We start from the raw sequence: 15,244 nt of genomic DNA, 5'->3' as shown, positions 1-15,244 counted from the left end.
CATAGCTTTAGCCATAGTGGTTCATTTTTTGTAGCAATGACATTTTATATTGATATCAATTCTATCAAATCTAACTTTATATGTGCAAGCAGGAGCATTTATTGATTCTAGACATTTCTAGTTTGATGAATTAAGTTCATGTAAGGTTTTTGTCTTTATCTGCTAATATAACAATTATATAACTCATGCCTTTTTACGTCACCTGAGACGAAGTCTCAAGTGACCTATTCTAATCGCCTTTTGTCCATCGTTGTGTGTTGTGCGTCGTGTGTCCGTAAACAATTTACATTATCGACTTCTTCTCCAAAACCGCTGAAGCAATTTCAATGAAATTTTGCACAAACCTTCTAAGGCATAAGGCCAATCAAAATTGTGAATTATATGACCCCCACCCCCCAGGGGGCTGTGGGAGGGGTCTAAAGGGGTAAAATTGGCTAACATTTCAAAAATCTTCTTCTCCACTCACAGATGTGATAGAATCAAATACTCTTCATAGATAGAAAGGTCTCTAGGCCCCCCCTTGAACTTAAGATAGAAGTTCTGCTTTACATACTTTCTTCACGTATTCAATTTGTGAAGCTGCCATTATAAATAACATTTTTTGTCATTTCAGATGGGCAACAATAATCATTCCTTCAACCTCAATCACTTTGCCTACACACCAAAGAGACCTATGGTATCGTCAGAGGATGGAAGCTATGAAACTATTGAACAGTTCAGCAGTGATGGTTCACCAGAGAGCTGTCCATCTGTCCATACAGTACCAGCATGTAGAGATAACCCTACACCAAAGTATAACAATGTGCGGTCTCGTATGTCACCGGAGGTCAGAGAGAGGGGACAGGCTAAGACTCAGGAACAAGACGATCTGGTGGAGAAGGCTGCAAGACCCGAGTATAGTGGGTGGACACAGCTAGAATTATACCAGAAACGCAGGGAAGAATACATGAAAGGTTTGTTGCATTTGCAACCAGGAAGTTGAATTCCAATGTACCTGACTTTTTGTGCAATAGCTTAGATCAAAAGGTGAATTGATTGAAATATCCCCTGAGATAACTCCAAAACTGAAGACATTTTATGTTATGTTTGATACAAGAAAAAGGCTAATTATCACAATGTTAATCAATTCTACTCATGCACATTAATTGTTTTGTATATATTTTGCTAAATTAAACCAAAAAAGTCAACAACTGAAATCTTGCTATTTGATAATGATGTTAGGATAGAAGCTTTTTGTTTTGTAATTTATTGAAATGGGATGAAAAAACAGAATTATAACATTAAGTTGTGTAATTACTGTTTGTAGAGGCTGACAACTTCCAACAAGAAGATGACTATGATCTACCTGATCTGGACATAAGAGATTCGCCACAAGAATCTACTACCATCAGGTAAGCTGTCTGGAACAATATACATAATGAGAAGGGGGTGGCATACTGGCTAAGATGTCACCTCATTCTACCTCTGGTCCTCCTACTCTAAGCTTTAAATTGTCACAGAGCAGATTCTAGGTAAGTCAGGTAGAATGGGTTGATTGTATGTATATCTGTTACTTTTAAAAAAACTCATTGTTTATGTCATTTTCCAAAATAAAATGTAGTCTTATCTCACAACTGCTTTGGAAGATATTGCTGATTAGTTTGTCATGTGTATGGTAAAAAATGTAAAACTCCAGAAAAATCACATATTACATAATGTCAAACAGCCATTTTTGATTCACAGAAGTTAGAAAATCACCTATGTCATTTATCAGGAAATTTTTAAGATCACAACCAAAAAGATCCTATTTCATTAATTAGTAGAAAGGAAAGAGACTACGAATATCACACATATATTTTCTGAAATTTTGCAGATCACAAAAGGCAGATAATTATGGAAGTTTTGGCATCACTTCAAGTCTGTTCCCATGTAGAATTCCCAGCCCCCACAGATTGGCGTACGGCACCACAACACATCCAGATGGAACATTGTCCTATAGCCCTTCAGAAGACTTTGATGACAACTCAGACTTTCAAACGTCTGAGGATACTTCTGATACAAGGGAACCAAATTTGACCTTCAGTAGAGATAAGTCAAGGACTCCAGTACAGTCTAGGGCCTTTGACACTGGTGTCAGGAAGAGAGCATATCCTTATCATGGTGAGGATAAAGATGTACAGATTTGTGAAGAAGAAGAAAAGTCACAACTACACAGAAATAACCCATACACAAGACACAGGTATGCTTATGAAAGTTCTGGTATTCAGTCTTTGCATATTACAGAGTTAGCTCCCTTGCGGTTAGGTATCTATTGTTTCGTCATTATTTTGTGAGTGCAATTTACGTAGTTTTCTCCAAAACGTATGACGTTGCGCTCGCAAAGGCATGACGTCACAATTAATACCTACCCCCAAGTGAAGATAACTCTGTAATATGCAAATTCAGAATATATTTTTGGTCAAATGTGAGCGGCACATCCACCTCTGTTGAATTCTTAGGCCAACTTGATTTGTGCTTTTCTTGGAAATGAAATCTTCCTGGAAGTTCCTCCAGCTCCAGGACTTTAAAGAAATTTCCACTTTTTAGAGGGCAAAATGAATTGTTTAACTGTAATGGAGGTGCTAGTTATTTGATTAACCTTAAATTCAAGATTTTCTTTCTGACTGAAAAGAATTTGTCATCTCTACAGAAATATGTATAGAACATTTATTAATTACTTCTGTGTTTTGTGTGTAGATTTGGACAAGTCGTAGCCTGGTCTAACTCTCAAAAGCAAACACATAGTTGTCCTGTGACACCAAAACAACAGGATAGTCGAGTGTTAACGGGACCAAGGACATCTCCAGGTGATCAATTGAGCGGGGAAGATGCTTGGAGTGGGAGTGATAACGATCTCCTCATGTTGGAAGAGTCTTCAGGCGTCTTCAGGTAATCCAGTAGGGAATTCAATAGAAGAATTTCAAAGTGTGTTTGTTATTTTGTATATAAGAAAAAATGCATTCATTTTAATGTTTAAGCTGTTGTATTAAAAATTGCAGTGTTTAGCTTTAAGATGTTTTGGTGATATGATTTTTTATTTTTTTTCTTCATAATTTTGGACCTGATATTTATTCAGGGTTACATAGGTAAAATATTCATAACTGTTCAATTAAGTATGATTTACCACTCTGATTAGCTTACCATCATTTAGGCCCACCTTCTGGTGATTGTAACATTATATTTTGATGATTATTTCTTTTTCAATGGTTAACGACTGTATCAGCCCATGCTTTGCTCAAATTTATTATTTAAAAGCAAAATAACACCTTTCATTTATTTCTTCTAGACCAACAAATGACAAAAAAGAAAATACTGATGGGTTGTTGAAAGCCTCAGGTTCAAACTCAGACTCCTTGGCACAATTGGTGAGACCAAAGCCTCGAACAAACAAAACAAACAACTTCACATCAAAATTTGCAACTGGACCTAGTGACCAGGCAGACGTCACTGACAGTGTTGCACAGAATGGATGTCAACCCGAGGGTGTCAATCATAATCACGGACAGGAAAAAATGTCATGCTACAAACAAGGAGGTGATATAAGAAACATTAATTATGGGCAAGGAAATGTCCTAAACAACAGTTCTAGGTCTCAGTATGACAGTTCGTGTAACAGTTCTAATACTGGCAATATTCAAATGTCAAGGCACACACAAGGTAAAAGTGGAAATAACACTTACTTGGAAAATTCAAGAAACAACAATATTTATGGTAAGGAGAATATTGAAACATCATGTAACAGACAAGGTAACATTGGACAAACTAACATATACACACAAGGAAATGTGAGACACAGCAGTTCTTCAAAAGACAATTTCGTAGCATCGACTTACAAAGAACAGAATTTCGGGAACAATCCCTACAGGCAAAAAAGTAGGATGCAGAGCAACAGTTATGGAAGTGGAAACACACAAAATTCTAATGATAGGCCTGAGAATACCCAAAGCAATACACACAGGCAAGGGGATCCTCAAAGTTCTTGTGCTACATATGGAATTCAGAGCAGCAATGCTAACAGAGTCCAAAACAACAGATCCAGTGTTGTACAAAGCCATGGTTCTAACATTGGGAAGAATGTTCTGAACAAAGGCTTTACTGGTGAGAATATCGGAACAGAAACTCCAAATTACCTCTGTAAGAGTTTAACACAGGGAATTCAAAGTTCTTCTAATCCATCTGTGGACATATTTCAGAGCAAAAGCCCTCAACAAGCTGTAAGTAAAAACAAATTATTAAAATACATGTGTGTATGTATAATGTATATAAAAAGTATATTTTTAGGAATAGATTGGTCAGGGGATGCTACAGTCTTTACTCTGTCCTTATATTTTGTTAATTTGTACTTTTTCATGCATATTAGCTTGCCAACATGCAGGTGTTTTTTTCCCAACTCTCCTTTTAATTTGAATCTTAGACAAGGTGGTATGCCAGAGGTCAGTGTTACCTTTAATCCAACCTTTTGTCTACATATTAAGAAATAAGCTTATCTAAAATGAATTTCACTGGATGTTTCCTAAGCCCTCATAGAAGCCTTTTCTAAATGATAATTTCTAACAGTTGTACAGCATTTTTGGTACTGAATGAACAATTCAGTATTTTAGGATAAATTTTGTATTACAAGGTAACCCAAAGCAAACTCAATTTGAATTAACTGATATTTTTTATCTTGTTTGCAACCCCCCTATCAGAAGACGGCAGACACGCTACTACCATCGGACTGTTCCAAACTCACCACCAGTAACAACATCAGTCTGACAAAGCAGCCCAAACCTGCCCCTCCATCGATGTTCAGGACAGCTTCATTTTTCACAACTGATCAGTAAGTTATGATTTTCAGGAATGCTGGAGAAAGATTACTGGCTAGCAGAGCATAGTTCAATACAATAAGCCTATCACATATGCTGTTCTGTGAGGTACTAGCATGAAGCTCTCACCTTGTGTTTCTGTTCAGTTTTTATATCACATGAGATACAGGTGACCTATTGAACTTTTGTTTTCATTGTCATGCCCCCTGTTTTCAGTAACCTTCATTCAAAGTCAAATAATGCTTAACATTCACTAAATTATACTTTAATAAATTTCCTTCACCACCTATACAGTTGAAAAGGTTCAATTATCAAATAGCCAAATACCTGATATTGCAGTGGTGCCAAGTTAAAATGAAGGCTAACAAGTTTCTTGAAATGATACCTTTATTGAAGATCACTGAAAATATGTTAGAATATCCAACTAATTCTTCTTGGTAAATAATTATGGAGGGTAAATAATTATGGAGGGTAATATGGGTCACAATTCTAAGAGTTAGTTTTATATTCTATTATGTTAACCTTTAAGTCTAAAGTTTCAGTTTTCTATTTCCAATTTTTAAGTGCCAACTTTTAGATTTTATTACATAATACCCTCCATAACTAAGTGTCCCTGAGAGTCTTAAGATATATTCAGCATTAATGGATGTTGCATGCTGGAAAAAATGGCAAAAAATGTGTTTGATGTTTTACCTTGAAACTTTATTTAAATGAGAGGTCAGTGAGACAGGCCAATAAGTTATTTTAGATCTTAGGGGAATTTGATGAAATAACAGCAAACTTTTAGACCTTAAGTTGAATACATATATTGCATGTATAATGTATCCACATTGTATTTTTTTTTTGTATATGTTGTTTCTTCCTCTAGGTCATCATCAGATTCACCGCAGGAGACTTTCAGCAGTATATTTGATGGTATTTTCTGAATTACTGACACCCATCAGGTCAATTAAATGTGAGCTACATAAACACCCTTTCAGCAGCAGCAGATATTCAGTATTTGGATGTTACAAATATTTCAGCCATTTTCAGACCCACACCAGACCCAAACTTCTATCAATATCTATCTTGATATCAATGAGTTGTTATCAGAAATCCAACAGGTTTTGTGTATGTAGAATGATTACAGTTTGTAAAACCTCTAAGTGTACCGTGTTCATGTTTGCATTCAACTGCTGTAACATTTGTTGGATATTTTAATTGCAATGATTCTGTGATATCTTATGAAATAATTTGCATAATTTCTATGCTAATATCAAATATTGAATGTCAATCCATGATGTTAGGATCTAGGCAAAGCACTCTTCTTGAAAGTGGTCATAATTTTATAGATTTACATAATGATCCACTACCAGCCAGCAACACCAACACCAATTATAGTAGAGTTAACAAGAGTTGTAGCCCTTGTCTACATATAATTTGTTATGATGTAAGATGTTGAATTAACTATTCCGATCTGATATCACAGTAGTTTTAATAAATTGATTGTGAAATCATTAAAAAACTTGAAAGGGCCAGCTAGACCTTACAGATTCCAAAACACAATTGTATATGTATGTACCCAGGTTATGTCATATACATCAATGTATTTGTGGTCAGTTCTATTATTGATAATCAGAACGTGTCCAAGTTAGTTCTATAATTTACTTCACCAACTATGATCTTTGCTTTTACAATTTTATGTGCTTTCATACACCAGTTTAATACATAATTGATATGACAATCAGTTGAACTGAAAATTAACTATTTTAAAGTCTTCATCCATGAAATATCAAAGCTTTTGGACATTGATTTTTAAATATAAGTGAGCTGTTATGTTGTCATCAATCTACTGTAAACATTATTATTTTAGTCATATTTTAGCGCAAATGCAACCAGATGTAAATTATGATTTATAAATGAGGATATAAATGAGTGCAATGCAGTAGTTCAATACTGGATATACCCTTTTACAAAATTCAGTGCTGTACCTGAATAAGCGCTTCAAAGACAATGTGAAAAGCGGTAAAATAAAACTCCCTCTAAAATAAGTATGTTTACAGCATGTGTCATTGTTGTTCTCTTCTTTCTCTTCATTAAATGGAGGTATTATGAATGGTTATCATTGAAATTTATCAATAACTAATAAATCAACTGTTACCGATCCAATAACTGTGATAATTGATTGATTAAATATATAAATGAATAAATTATTTTTGTTGTTATTAATAAAATACTTCAATGATTCACTTGTTTTCATGTTTTATTTTTCCCCTCGTGAATTATTGCACAGATATTAACATCATTTGTACATTAATTTGTAACTTGTACGTATTACCACAATCAAACCATTACAAAACGTGACATGTGGAAATGTTCTCAAGTTCTATATTTTCATGTTTGATGCAGTAAAAATCAGAAATCCTAATCACTCTGTCATACCGTATATCTAATCTAGCATTATGCATTGTCCACCTAACTTTCAATCACTTCATCAACTAAAATGAAAACATTTCAAAATTTAGCATAAAATAATTAATATATACTATTTATTTTAGTCTTTCAGCATAGCATTACAAAACCATCAATCAGCAAACTTCATCTTTTCAACTTGCTTTCCAATAAAGATTTATATAAATACTACCTGGTAAGCTTTCATTCTAACATGTTAAACATTCGTTAATTTTCAGTCAATCACTGGAAATCAACCATTGCTTCCTTGCAACTCTTGAATATAAATTATATCTACATCATATACCTCTAAAACCTTAAACCATGATTTGTCGCACATCAAAATTGAAAATAAATGATTACTGCTATAACAATAAATAATACTTGAGCAATACAAATTAAGCTAGTACTTGTGAGTAAAATAAACCTGTGTTGTACAAATGGTTGCTGGAAAATAGTACAACACTCATATTGATACTAACCCTACCTCCATCTCTGGGTATCCATGTTATGTAGTCGACAGGTTGGTGGATTTCTACGGAAACTATGATTTTTTTCTTTCTTATCCACCTGTGACACCATTTGGCGTTCATACCAGTTAGAATGCAATCAAAAATAAACCAACTTGTTTTCTCCAGATCATTTTACAGTGGACCCCAGATCATCCGGACTCTGATAGTCTGAAAACTCTCAGTCTGGATGGCAATATTATAATGTTAAGGAATAGATTATTGTTATGTTACATATCAACTAAGAACACAAATCCGGACAGTTTAGACTGGGATCAAAGGTGTCAGAATTATCAGGTTCACTGTATATCCGGGAGACGGAGACATGACCAAAATTTATAAGTTGCTATTCTCATGCACCACAAATCAAAACAAAATATATTAATAAAAGAAAGTACTATTTGACTACACCCATGATGCGTTCGATCTAATTAAAATTATTCTTTTATTTCTACTTCACTATGATGCTCTATGATATGCCCCACTTGTATTGGAATATATTGTAGAGCATGGTATTGGAGCGGAATTACAAGACAGTCTAATTCTAATTACATTGATGATCAGTTATGACATTCCCTTAACATATTTCATATAATATGTATGGGTGAGTAATACAGCATAGTCGGTTATTATTGCGGGTCAATTTTTCATGAGTTGAACTAAAAAAGATGATTCTTTTTAGTACTTTAGGACATGTATATGACTCAACCATTTCTCGATATTCAACGGACCAAATTTGCGCAATCATAGCAATTTACAAAATTTGCAAAATTACGAATATATCATCCCCGAGAAAATGACCGGTTTTACTGTATATTCTATTCAAGATAATTCTATATAAGTTACAACCCATGTTTTTAGGACATTTATCACAAACATTTCAATACAATATTATAATTTGCATAATAACATAGCTTAGACTGTCATATAACTTTACGTTGAAGCTCTTATATATAAGTATATGCATGAATTAAACAATCGATTCACTTTTATATAATATAAATCACATTTTTTTATATCACAATATATTCAATGATAGAAAATTAATTAAACACAATCATAGTTATCACCTTACAATTGTTATATCTTCTGAACTTTTATTAATACATAATGTAATTTACATTATTTACATGTCACTTCTACTATATAAACTAACCAAGGCAAAGTGAAGTACATGTATATGAAGGTATAACTGACATTCAAAATGTGGCCATTATGACGTCACTAATGTTGACGTGATGACGTCAACTGATCACCGTCAAAATGGCTGTTCCATCTTGTGGATTAAATCGTCGTTGATAAACGATTTTCCTGGTTTAGCTTAAACAATGTTAATGCAGAAACTCTAAAATGAGTTGTCAATGTAAATATAAGCATTAAACTATTTTCCTTTGTCATCTATGGTCTATATAGATGCCAGAGCTTTGCAGACAATCATCTCGCATTATGAAGATTGACTGCAAAGCTCTGTCATATATACAGACCATAGATGCCATAGGGAGATAGTTTAATGCTTAAGTATTCAAGATGAGCAACACACACCATCGTAGATTCTTATATATCAAGAAAAACTTGTCTATCAGCTACTGGCAATCAGGAAGATTGTTTGATGGATTTCTTTTACTTTAAAATAATACTCTTTTTTATTTTTCACTTTGAAAAAAATACTCCTAATAAAACTCACACTTTTTTTCTCAATTGATTTCTTATCGATTTAAGGCATTGCAGCTAGTGATTAATTTCACAAAATTGCTAACATAAGGTCAAATATATGAAAAGTATGTATTGTACAAGGCTAATATAGATTGACCCAAAAAAAGGAGAAATCGTTGCAGATTTCACTCCGATATTTAATACATATGTACATGTATATGGTATCACTTTTTATCAATATTTGGACTTGGTTTCCCACTCTTACAAAGAAGCATGTAACACGACAACCTGAACGACATCAGGTATTGCACATAATACATGATTATGATTTTTCTCCCCTCGGTCCCTCCAGTTGGTGACAGGAGTCATTCTGGAGGGAGTCTATTTTCCTCATCCTCGATATTCCAGGGGTTCCGATCACTTACGATCTCTACACCCCTGGACTATCTCATAGTGAAATTGAAGGCAGCTCAGCTGAAAACATTTGACCAATCATAGGCCAGCAAAGATTTCCTTTGAAGACTACAGAGAGAGCGACGCCTAACATCAGAGTCACACAGTCAACCACAGTGTACCGTTATACGGTTCTTTTGATGTACATCAAAGGACTAAATTACCTGTTCTTTCCAGTTGCCTCCAGTTTTACTATGAGATAGTCCAGGGGTGTAGAGATCGTAAGTGATCGGAACCCCTGGAGTATCGAGGATGTATTTTCCTAAGTTCAAGATCAAATATCTGATAACACATATTCAACATGTAACATTAACGCAATTTCCCCATAAAGTTCCTGCACTTTAGGTATCAAAAGTATCACAAACAGGAATGCAACGCAGAAAAATTCTAATTACCGATAACTCCTCATAATTAGTAGAAATCTGCAATATTTATCATCATATACTCCTACACATGTATGAGATCTTATTCCACCTGATTACATGGGATGGATGTCTCACAATAATATTTCAGAAGTCTCTCGTCATGTTAATCTCTAACATGGTTGTAGTACATGTACAATGAATAAAACCCTGAAGTAACTTCACAATAAAAAAGAATCTGTTAAATTAGTAATATAAAAGCTCTATAATTAAGCTAGCCATAGACTTGATATTAAAGAGATTACATTACTCTTGGTTTAGATCTAAAATTATTTACAAATGATTAAGTTACTTCAAACTTTATCACTAAATTACAATATTGACATTTGCACAGTTTGCCCAGTTTTACAGCATATACCGGGTACCTGGTATTTATGTTGCCAGGCTTTAATTTGTCTAAATAATAAATTTGCTACACTCGGATATCTGTTGCATGATTGAGTGAAAGTTTGTACCGATATTCTAGATTTGCAACAGTTACATGACACAGTAACATAGACTCTGATATGCAAATTATAGTTTCTACTGTGTACAAGTATATAAATGGTATCAATAATGATCATCAAAGCCAACTGTGCATTGTTTCCTTCATCAAGAAACAACATACCATATCATGGGACATACATGACTCAGAACATTACTAGTATACGAAACAAAATAGAATGAAATCGTTCTAAATGTCACAAATATAGGGTAAACCTCTTGACTTATCGAGCAACAAAAACCTAATAAAACAATTCAATTTACTCAGAGGTCTAAAGTCAGATGGGTATTATCTATATAATCTATACGAACAGCATTTGTGATATTCTCAAGGAATATATTATCTACATTGGACATGAAATATATTTTTGTGTAACACTAATCCGAATTTATACTAGTATGTTATAAAAATATTTTTACCTCTCTTGCAAGATGCAGAAGACAAACCAGACATTTGAATATTAAAAGATGTAGTGTCCATGAAAGACTTGTGACAAACCATACTTAAAACCATCAAAATCATTGCTAAATGAAATATCCTACGTGTCATAAACAAGAGGTTTGGCTACAGTCAAAAGTTTAATCAACGATTTATGAGTAAATAATTTTGATTTGGGAATCACTCTGTGAAGTATCATTATTATACAGTAAAACCTGTCTTAGCAACCACCTTTGTATAAAGACAACCTGGCTATGAAGACCATTTTCAGTTACTTAGGTGGTCTTTATAGACAGGTTTGACTGTACAGTATAGTTTTGAATAGATGTGTGACGGGATGTGGTGTGCTTTAGTAAAAATATAGACTACAAAAACAGTAATTGTTGTGAAACAACAAATGATTTCAATGTGTTTAGAGATTGGAATAAAAAAACACATAAAAATTTGCATTATTTTCAACAATAGAACTAAACAGGTTATTTTTAATTGTGTTTAATTACAAATTGATATATATTATAGGTATAAGAAAACAAATATTTAAGTCAAAGTTGATAAAAGACAATTGTACAAAGCAAGTTTCTATCAGATTTCTAAATTTAAAAATTAAAATATCCTTACTATATGGTTTAACAGTAACACCTTACATGTAAGAAAGTGAACCTAACTTTGTGTGATAGGTATATCCAAAGTTTTGGCAAGACCTCTGGAATGTTATAAATAAGTTTTATAATGTTTGCCTATGTCAAAGATCACAGCCATACGATGAAATAAGGATCAACAATTTGTTCCTTGGGTAACTTAAATCAGAGTAACATCAATGCAAACCATAAGTCATGATTTATAAATATCTGAAGCTATTTATAAATATTTGAAGCTATTCATAAATATCTGAAGCCATACATTTTGTCACAGTCAGACATTGTAACGTTAGAATCACAGCAAAAATAAGAATTGTTTTTAAAATGTGATGGATCCAACAACCTTGGATTGATCAAGACTAACGACTTGCTGACATTTATCTGATATCATGCATATCAGTATACCAATAATTTATCAAGACATACCCTATATATAACAACTAAATGCTGAAATTACTTTGTGACATCAAGTTTCAGTGACAGTTCAATGAAAAATCTAGTCGTCATCTATATACAATTTGTCAACCACTACCTATAGTAATAGGATTGGCCACCATTTCCTTAAGAGTACTGGGTCCATAGCTAAGTCTTCACAAAGTATTACTTTGAGAGGATGTTCAGATCTATTTAAATGCTGTTTTTCAAATCTTTCAACTGTAAATACGTATTAAAGAATAGCTGAATTTATTTAGATACATGTGGATAGACTATTTTATCTAACTTCCCAGTCAGTTGTGACTATCAATGGAGGAATTATTATCCTTCAAGTATCTGTACAGGGTGGATAGAGTTGAGCCATGGAGATAAACCCCAACCTGCTACTTATGCCGTTACAGGTATGAGTATTCATCTTGTATCTTGACATGGTGGTAATTACTGTACACTAGGCGGCAAGCCCAGACCAGCGGTGAAGATACGACCCCCATCCTGCTTTTTGAGTGTACATAGGAATCACTACCCCTAATTTAGATACAGGGTGGTTTGACTTTCTCTTTTGATTTACACCCCTATCCAGCCAGCCCTGACCAGCGGTGGAGATATGAACCCCATCCTGCTGCTTGTGCCTGCTGTCCTTGTCCAGTGTCCTCACCTGAAAGGAAACATGAATCCTTATTATGCTTTAAGTGGAAAAACAGATTTTTCAACATGACCATGTTGAAGGATAAATGACATTCAACTGATAAGCCCTCTTTTAGCAACAAGCGCCTTCCTCTCACATTATAAACACATTGATTTCATTGCAAACTGAAAATTAAGTGGATTCTAAATAGAAGAAAATAACATTTATATGAAGTTGTTGCTCTGGATTGTCAGTGTTGCTATTAGACAATAGAAAGCAATCAAAGAATATCTAGAGAGAATAAACAACTTGATGTTTTGCATTTATTTTGATTCTATTGTTGATGGTATCTGGTAATGACATTTCAAATTTTTGAAAGGCTGAAAAGTTTCGCTTTTTCTTCTTCACATGAATGAACTACATACCCTGGGCTACAGCGTCCAGTAAAGATTTCTCCTCTGGGCTTAGTTTTAACATTGTACACAGCACAGGGATAAGCTTCTGTCGGTCATCACCAACCTTCAGACTCAGAAACTGAATAAGATATCAAACAAAAGCTAAAATAATATCATGCATCATATTGTAATGTTTCACCATAAAGAACTATCATATTTTATACCAAAATGCACTCATACCAGCATTTCTGTCAACAGGACTTTTGAAATAAATATACTACAATATGGCTTGAAAATATTCATTGAGTGTATGATATTTTTAAGACGATTGAATGGCCAGTCACTATGAAAGTATTTTACATTAGAAGGATGGTTTTGAAATATAGAAAAGCTTACTAAGTCTGATAGTTATGAACTTATAAGATTTTTACTTTCATGGAAACTTAATGCATATGTTTTTTTTTTTACCTTAAGAAGGATGTTTTTGAGGTATTCCATGTTGGCTGCCTCTTTCTCTCTCTCCTGATTTCTCTCCAGTCTCCGTATTTCTTCCTTCAGGATCTTGGCTTGCTCAGTCAGTCTCATTACTGCTGCCTCTGACTCATTTAGAAGCTTAAAAAAGAAACAATGAAGTTAAAATATATCAAAAGATGTCAAGATTTTTTTTTTTTTTTTTTTTCATATTAAACTGTTCAGGTAAATCAGAACAAAGATCATACTATGTAAGACAAGCCATCAGACTGCAGCTTTTTAGCTCACCTGGCCCGAAGGGCCGGTGAGCTTATGTCATGGCGCGGCGTCCGTCGTCCGTCGTCCGTCCGTCCGTCCGTCTGTCCGTCAACATTTCCTTTAAATCGCTACTAGTCATAGAGTTCTGCATGGATTTTAACCAAATTTGGCCAGAAACATCCTTGGGGGGAGGGGAACAGAACTTGTATAAATTTTTGCTCTGACCCCCCGGGGACAGGAGGGGCGGGGCCCAATAGGGGAAATTGAGGTAAATCCTATAAATCGCTACTTGTCCTAGAGTTCTGCATGGATTGAAACCAAATTTGGCCAGACACATCCTTGGGGGAAGTGGAATAGAACTTGTATAAATTTTGGCTCTGACCCCACAGGGACAGGAGGGGCGGGGCCCAATAGGGGAAATTGAGGTAAATCCTATAAATCGCTACTTGTCCTAGTGTTCTGCATGGATTGTTACCAAATTTGGCCAGAAACATCCTTGGGGGAAGGGGAACAGAACTTGTATAAATTTTGGCTCTGACCCCTCGGGGACAGGAGGGGCGGGGCCCAATAAGGGAAATTTAGATAAATCCTATAAATCGCTACTTGTCCTAGAGTTCTGCATGGATTGTAACCAAATTTGGCCAGAAACATCATTGGGAAAAGGGAATCAGAACTTGTATAAATTTTTGGCTCTGACCCCCCGAGGACAGGAGGGGCGGGGCCCAATAGGGGAAATTAAGGTAAATCCTATAAATCGCTACTTGTCCTAGAGTTCAGCATGGATTGAAACCAAATTTGGCCAGAAACATCCTTGGGGGAAGGGGAATAGAACTTGTATAAATTTTGGCTCTGAACCCCCGGGGACAGGAGGGGGCGAGGCCCAATAGGGGAAATAGAGGTAAATCCTATAAATCACTACTTGTCCTAGTGTTCTGCATGGATTGTAACCAAATTTGGCCAGAAACATCCTTGGGGGAAGTGGAACAGAACTTGTATAAATTTTGGCTCTGACCCCCCGGGGGCAGGAGGGGCGGGGCCCAATAGGGGAAATAGAGGTAAATCCTATAAATCGCTACTTGTCCTAGAGTTCTGCATAGATTGTAACCAAATTTGGCCAGAAACAACCTTGGGGGAAGGGGAATAGAACTTGTATAAATTTTGGCTCTGACCCCCCGGGGACAGGAGGGGCGAGGCCCAATAGGGGAAATTT

At 34.9% G+C, this 15,244-nt stretch overlaps 2 protein-coding genes across 2 annotated transcripts in view; one reads left to right on the top strand and one right to left on the bottom strand.

Moving 5' to 3' along the window:
- The window catches only part of LOC138306961 (probable ATP-dependent DNA helicase HFM1), a 39,941-nt gene extending 32,749 nt beyond the window's left edge, over positions 1 to 7,192 (top strand). Inside the window, exons 34-40 of the mRNA XM_069247557.1 lie at positions 614 to 953; positions 1,307 to 1,391; positions 1,853 to 2,218; positions 2,716 to 2,907; positions 3,305 to 4,232; positions 4,707 to 4,837; positions 5,692 to 7,192. Coding sequence (XP_069103658.1) covers positions 614 to 953; positions 1,307 to 1,391; positions 1,853 to 2,218; positions 2,716 to 2,907; positions 3,305 to 4,232; positions 4,707 to 4,837; positions 5,692 to 5,749 — 2,100 coding nt within the window. The 3' untranslated portion in view covers positions 5,750 to 7,192. The remainder of the gene's footprint in view (positions 1 to 613; positions 954 to 1,306; positions 1,392 to 1,852; positions 2,219 to 2,715; positions 2,908 to 3,304; positions 4,233 to 4,706; positions 4,838 to 5,691) is intronic.
- Positions 7,193 to 9,202: 2,010 nt separating this feature from the next.
- Positions 9,203 to 15,244, bottom strand: part of LOC138308190 (GRIP and coiled-coil domain-containing protein 2-like) — a 31,969-nt gene continuing 25,927 nt past the window's right edge. The window contains exons 27-29 of the mRNA XM_069249134.1: positions 13,774 to 13,917; positions 13,336 to 13,444; positions 9,203 to 12,940 (exon numbers count right to left, since the gene is read on the bottom strand). Of these exons, the coding sequence (XP_069105235.1) occupies positions 12,858 to 12,940; positions 13,336 to 13,444; positions 13,774 to 13,917 (336 nt within the window). The 3' untranslated portion in view covers positions 9,203 to 12,857. The remainder of the gene's footprint in view (positions 12,941 to 13,335; positions 13,445 to 13,773; positions 13,918 to 15,244) is intronic.

Source organism: Argopecten irradians, chromosome 14 (assembly GCF_041381155.1).
Source record: "Argopecten irradians isolate NY chromosome 14, Ai_NY, whole genome shotgun sequence".
In the NCBI taxonomy this organism is placed as follows: Eukaryota; Metazoa; Mollusca; class Bivalvia; order Pectinida; family Pectinidae; genus Argopecten; species Argopecten irradians.
This window is presented reverse-complemented; position numbering and strand designations above follow the sequence as displayed.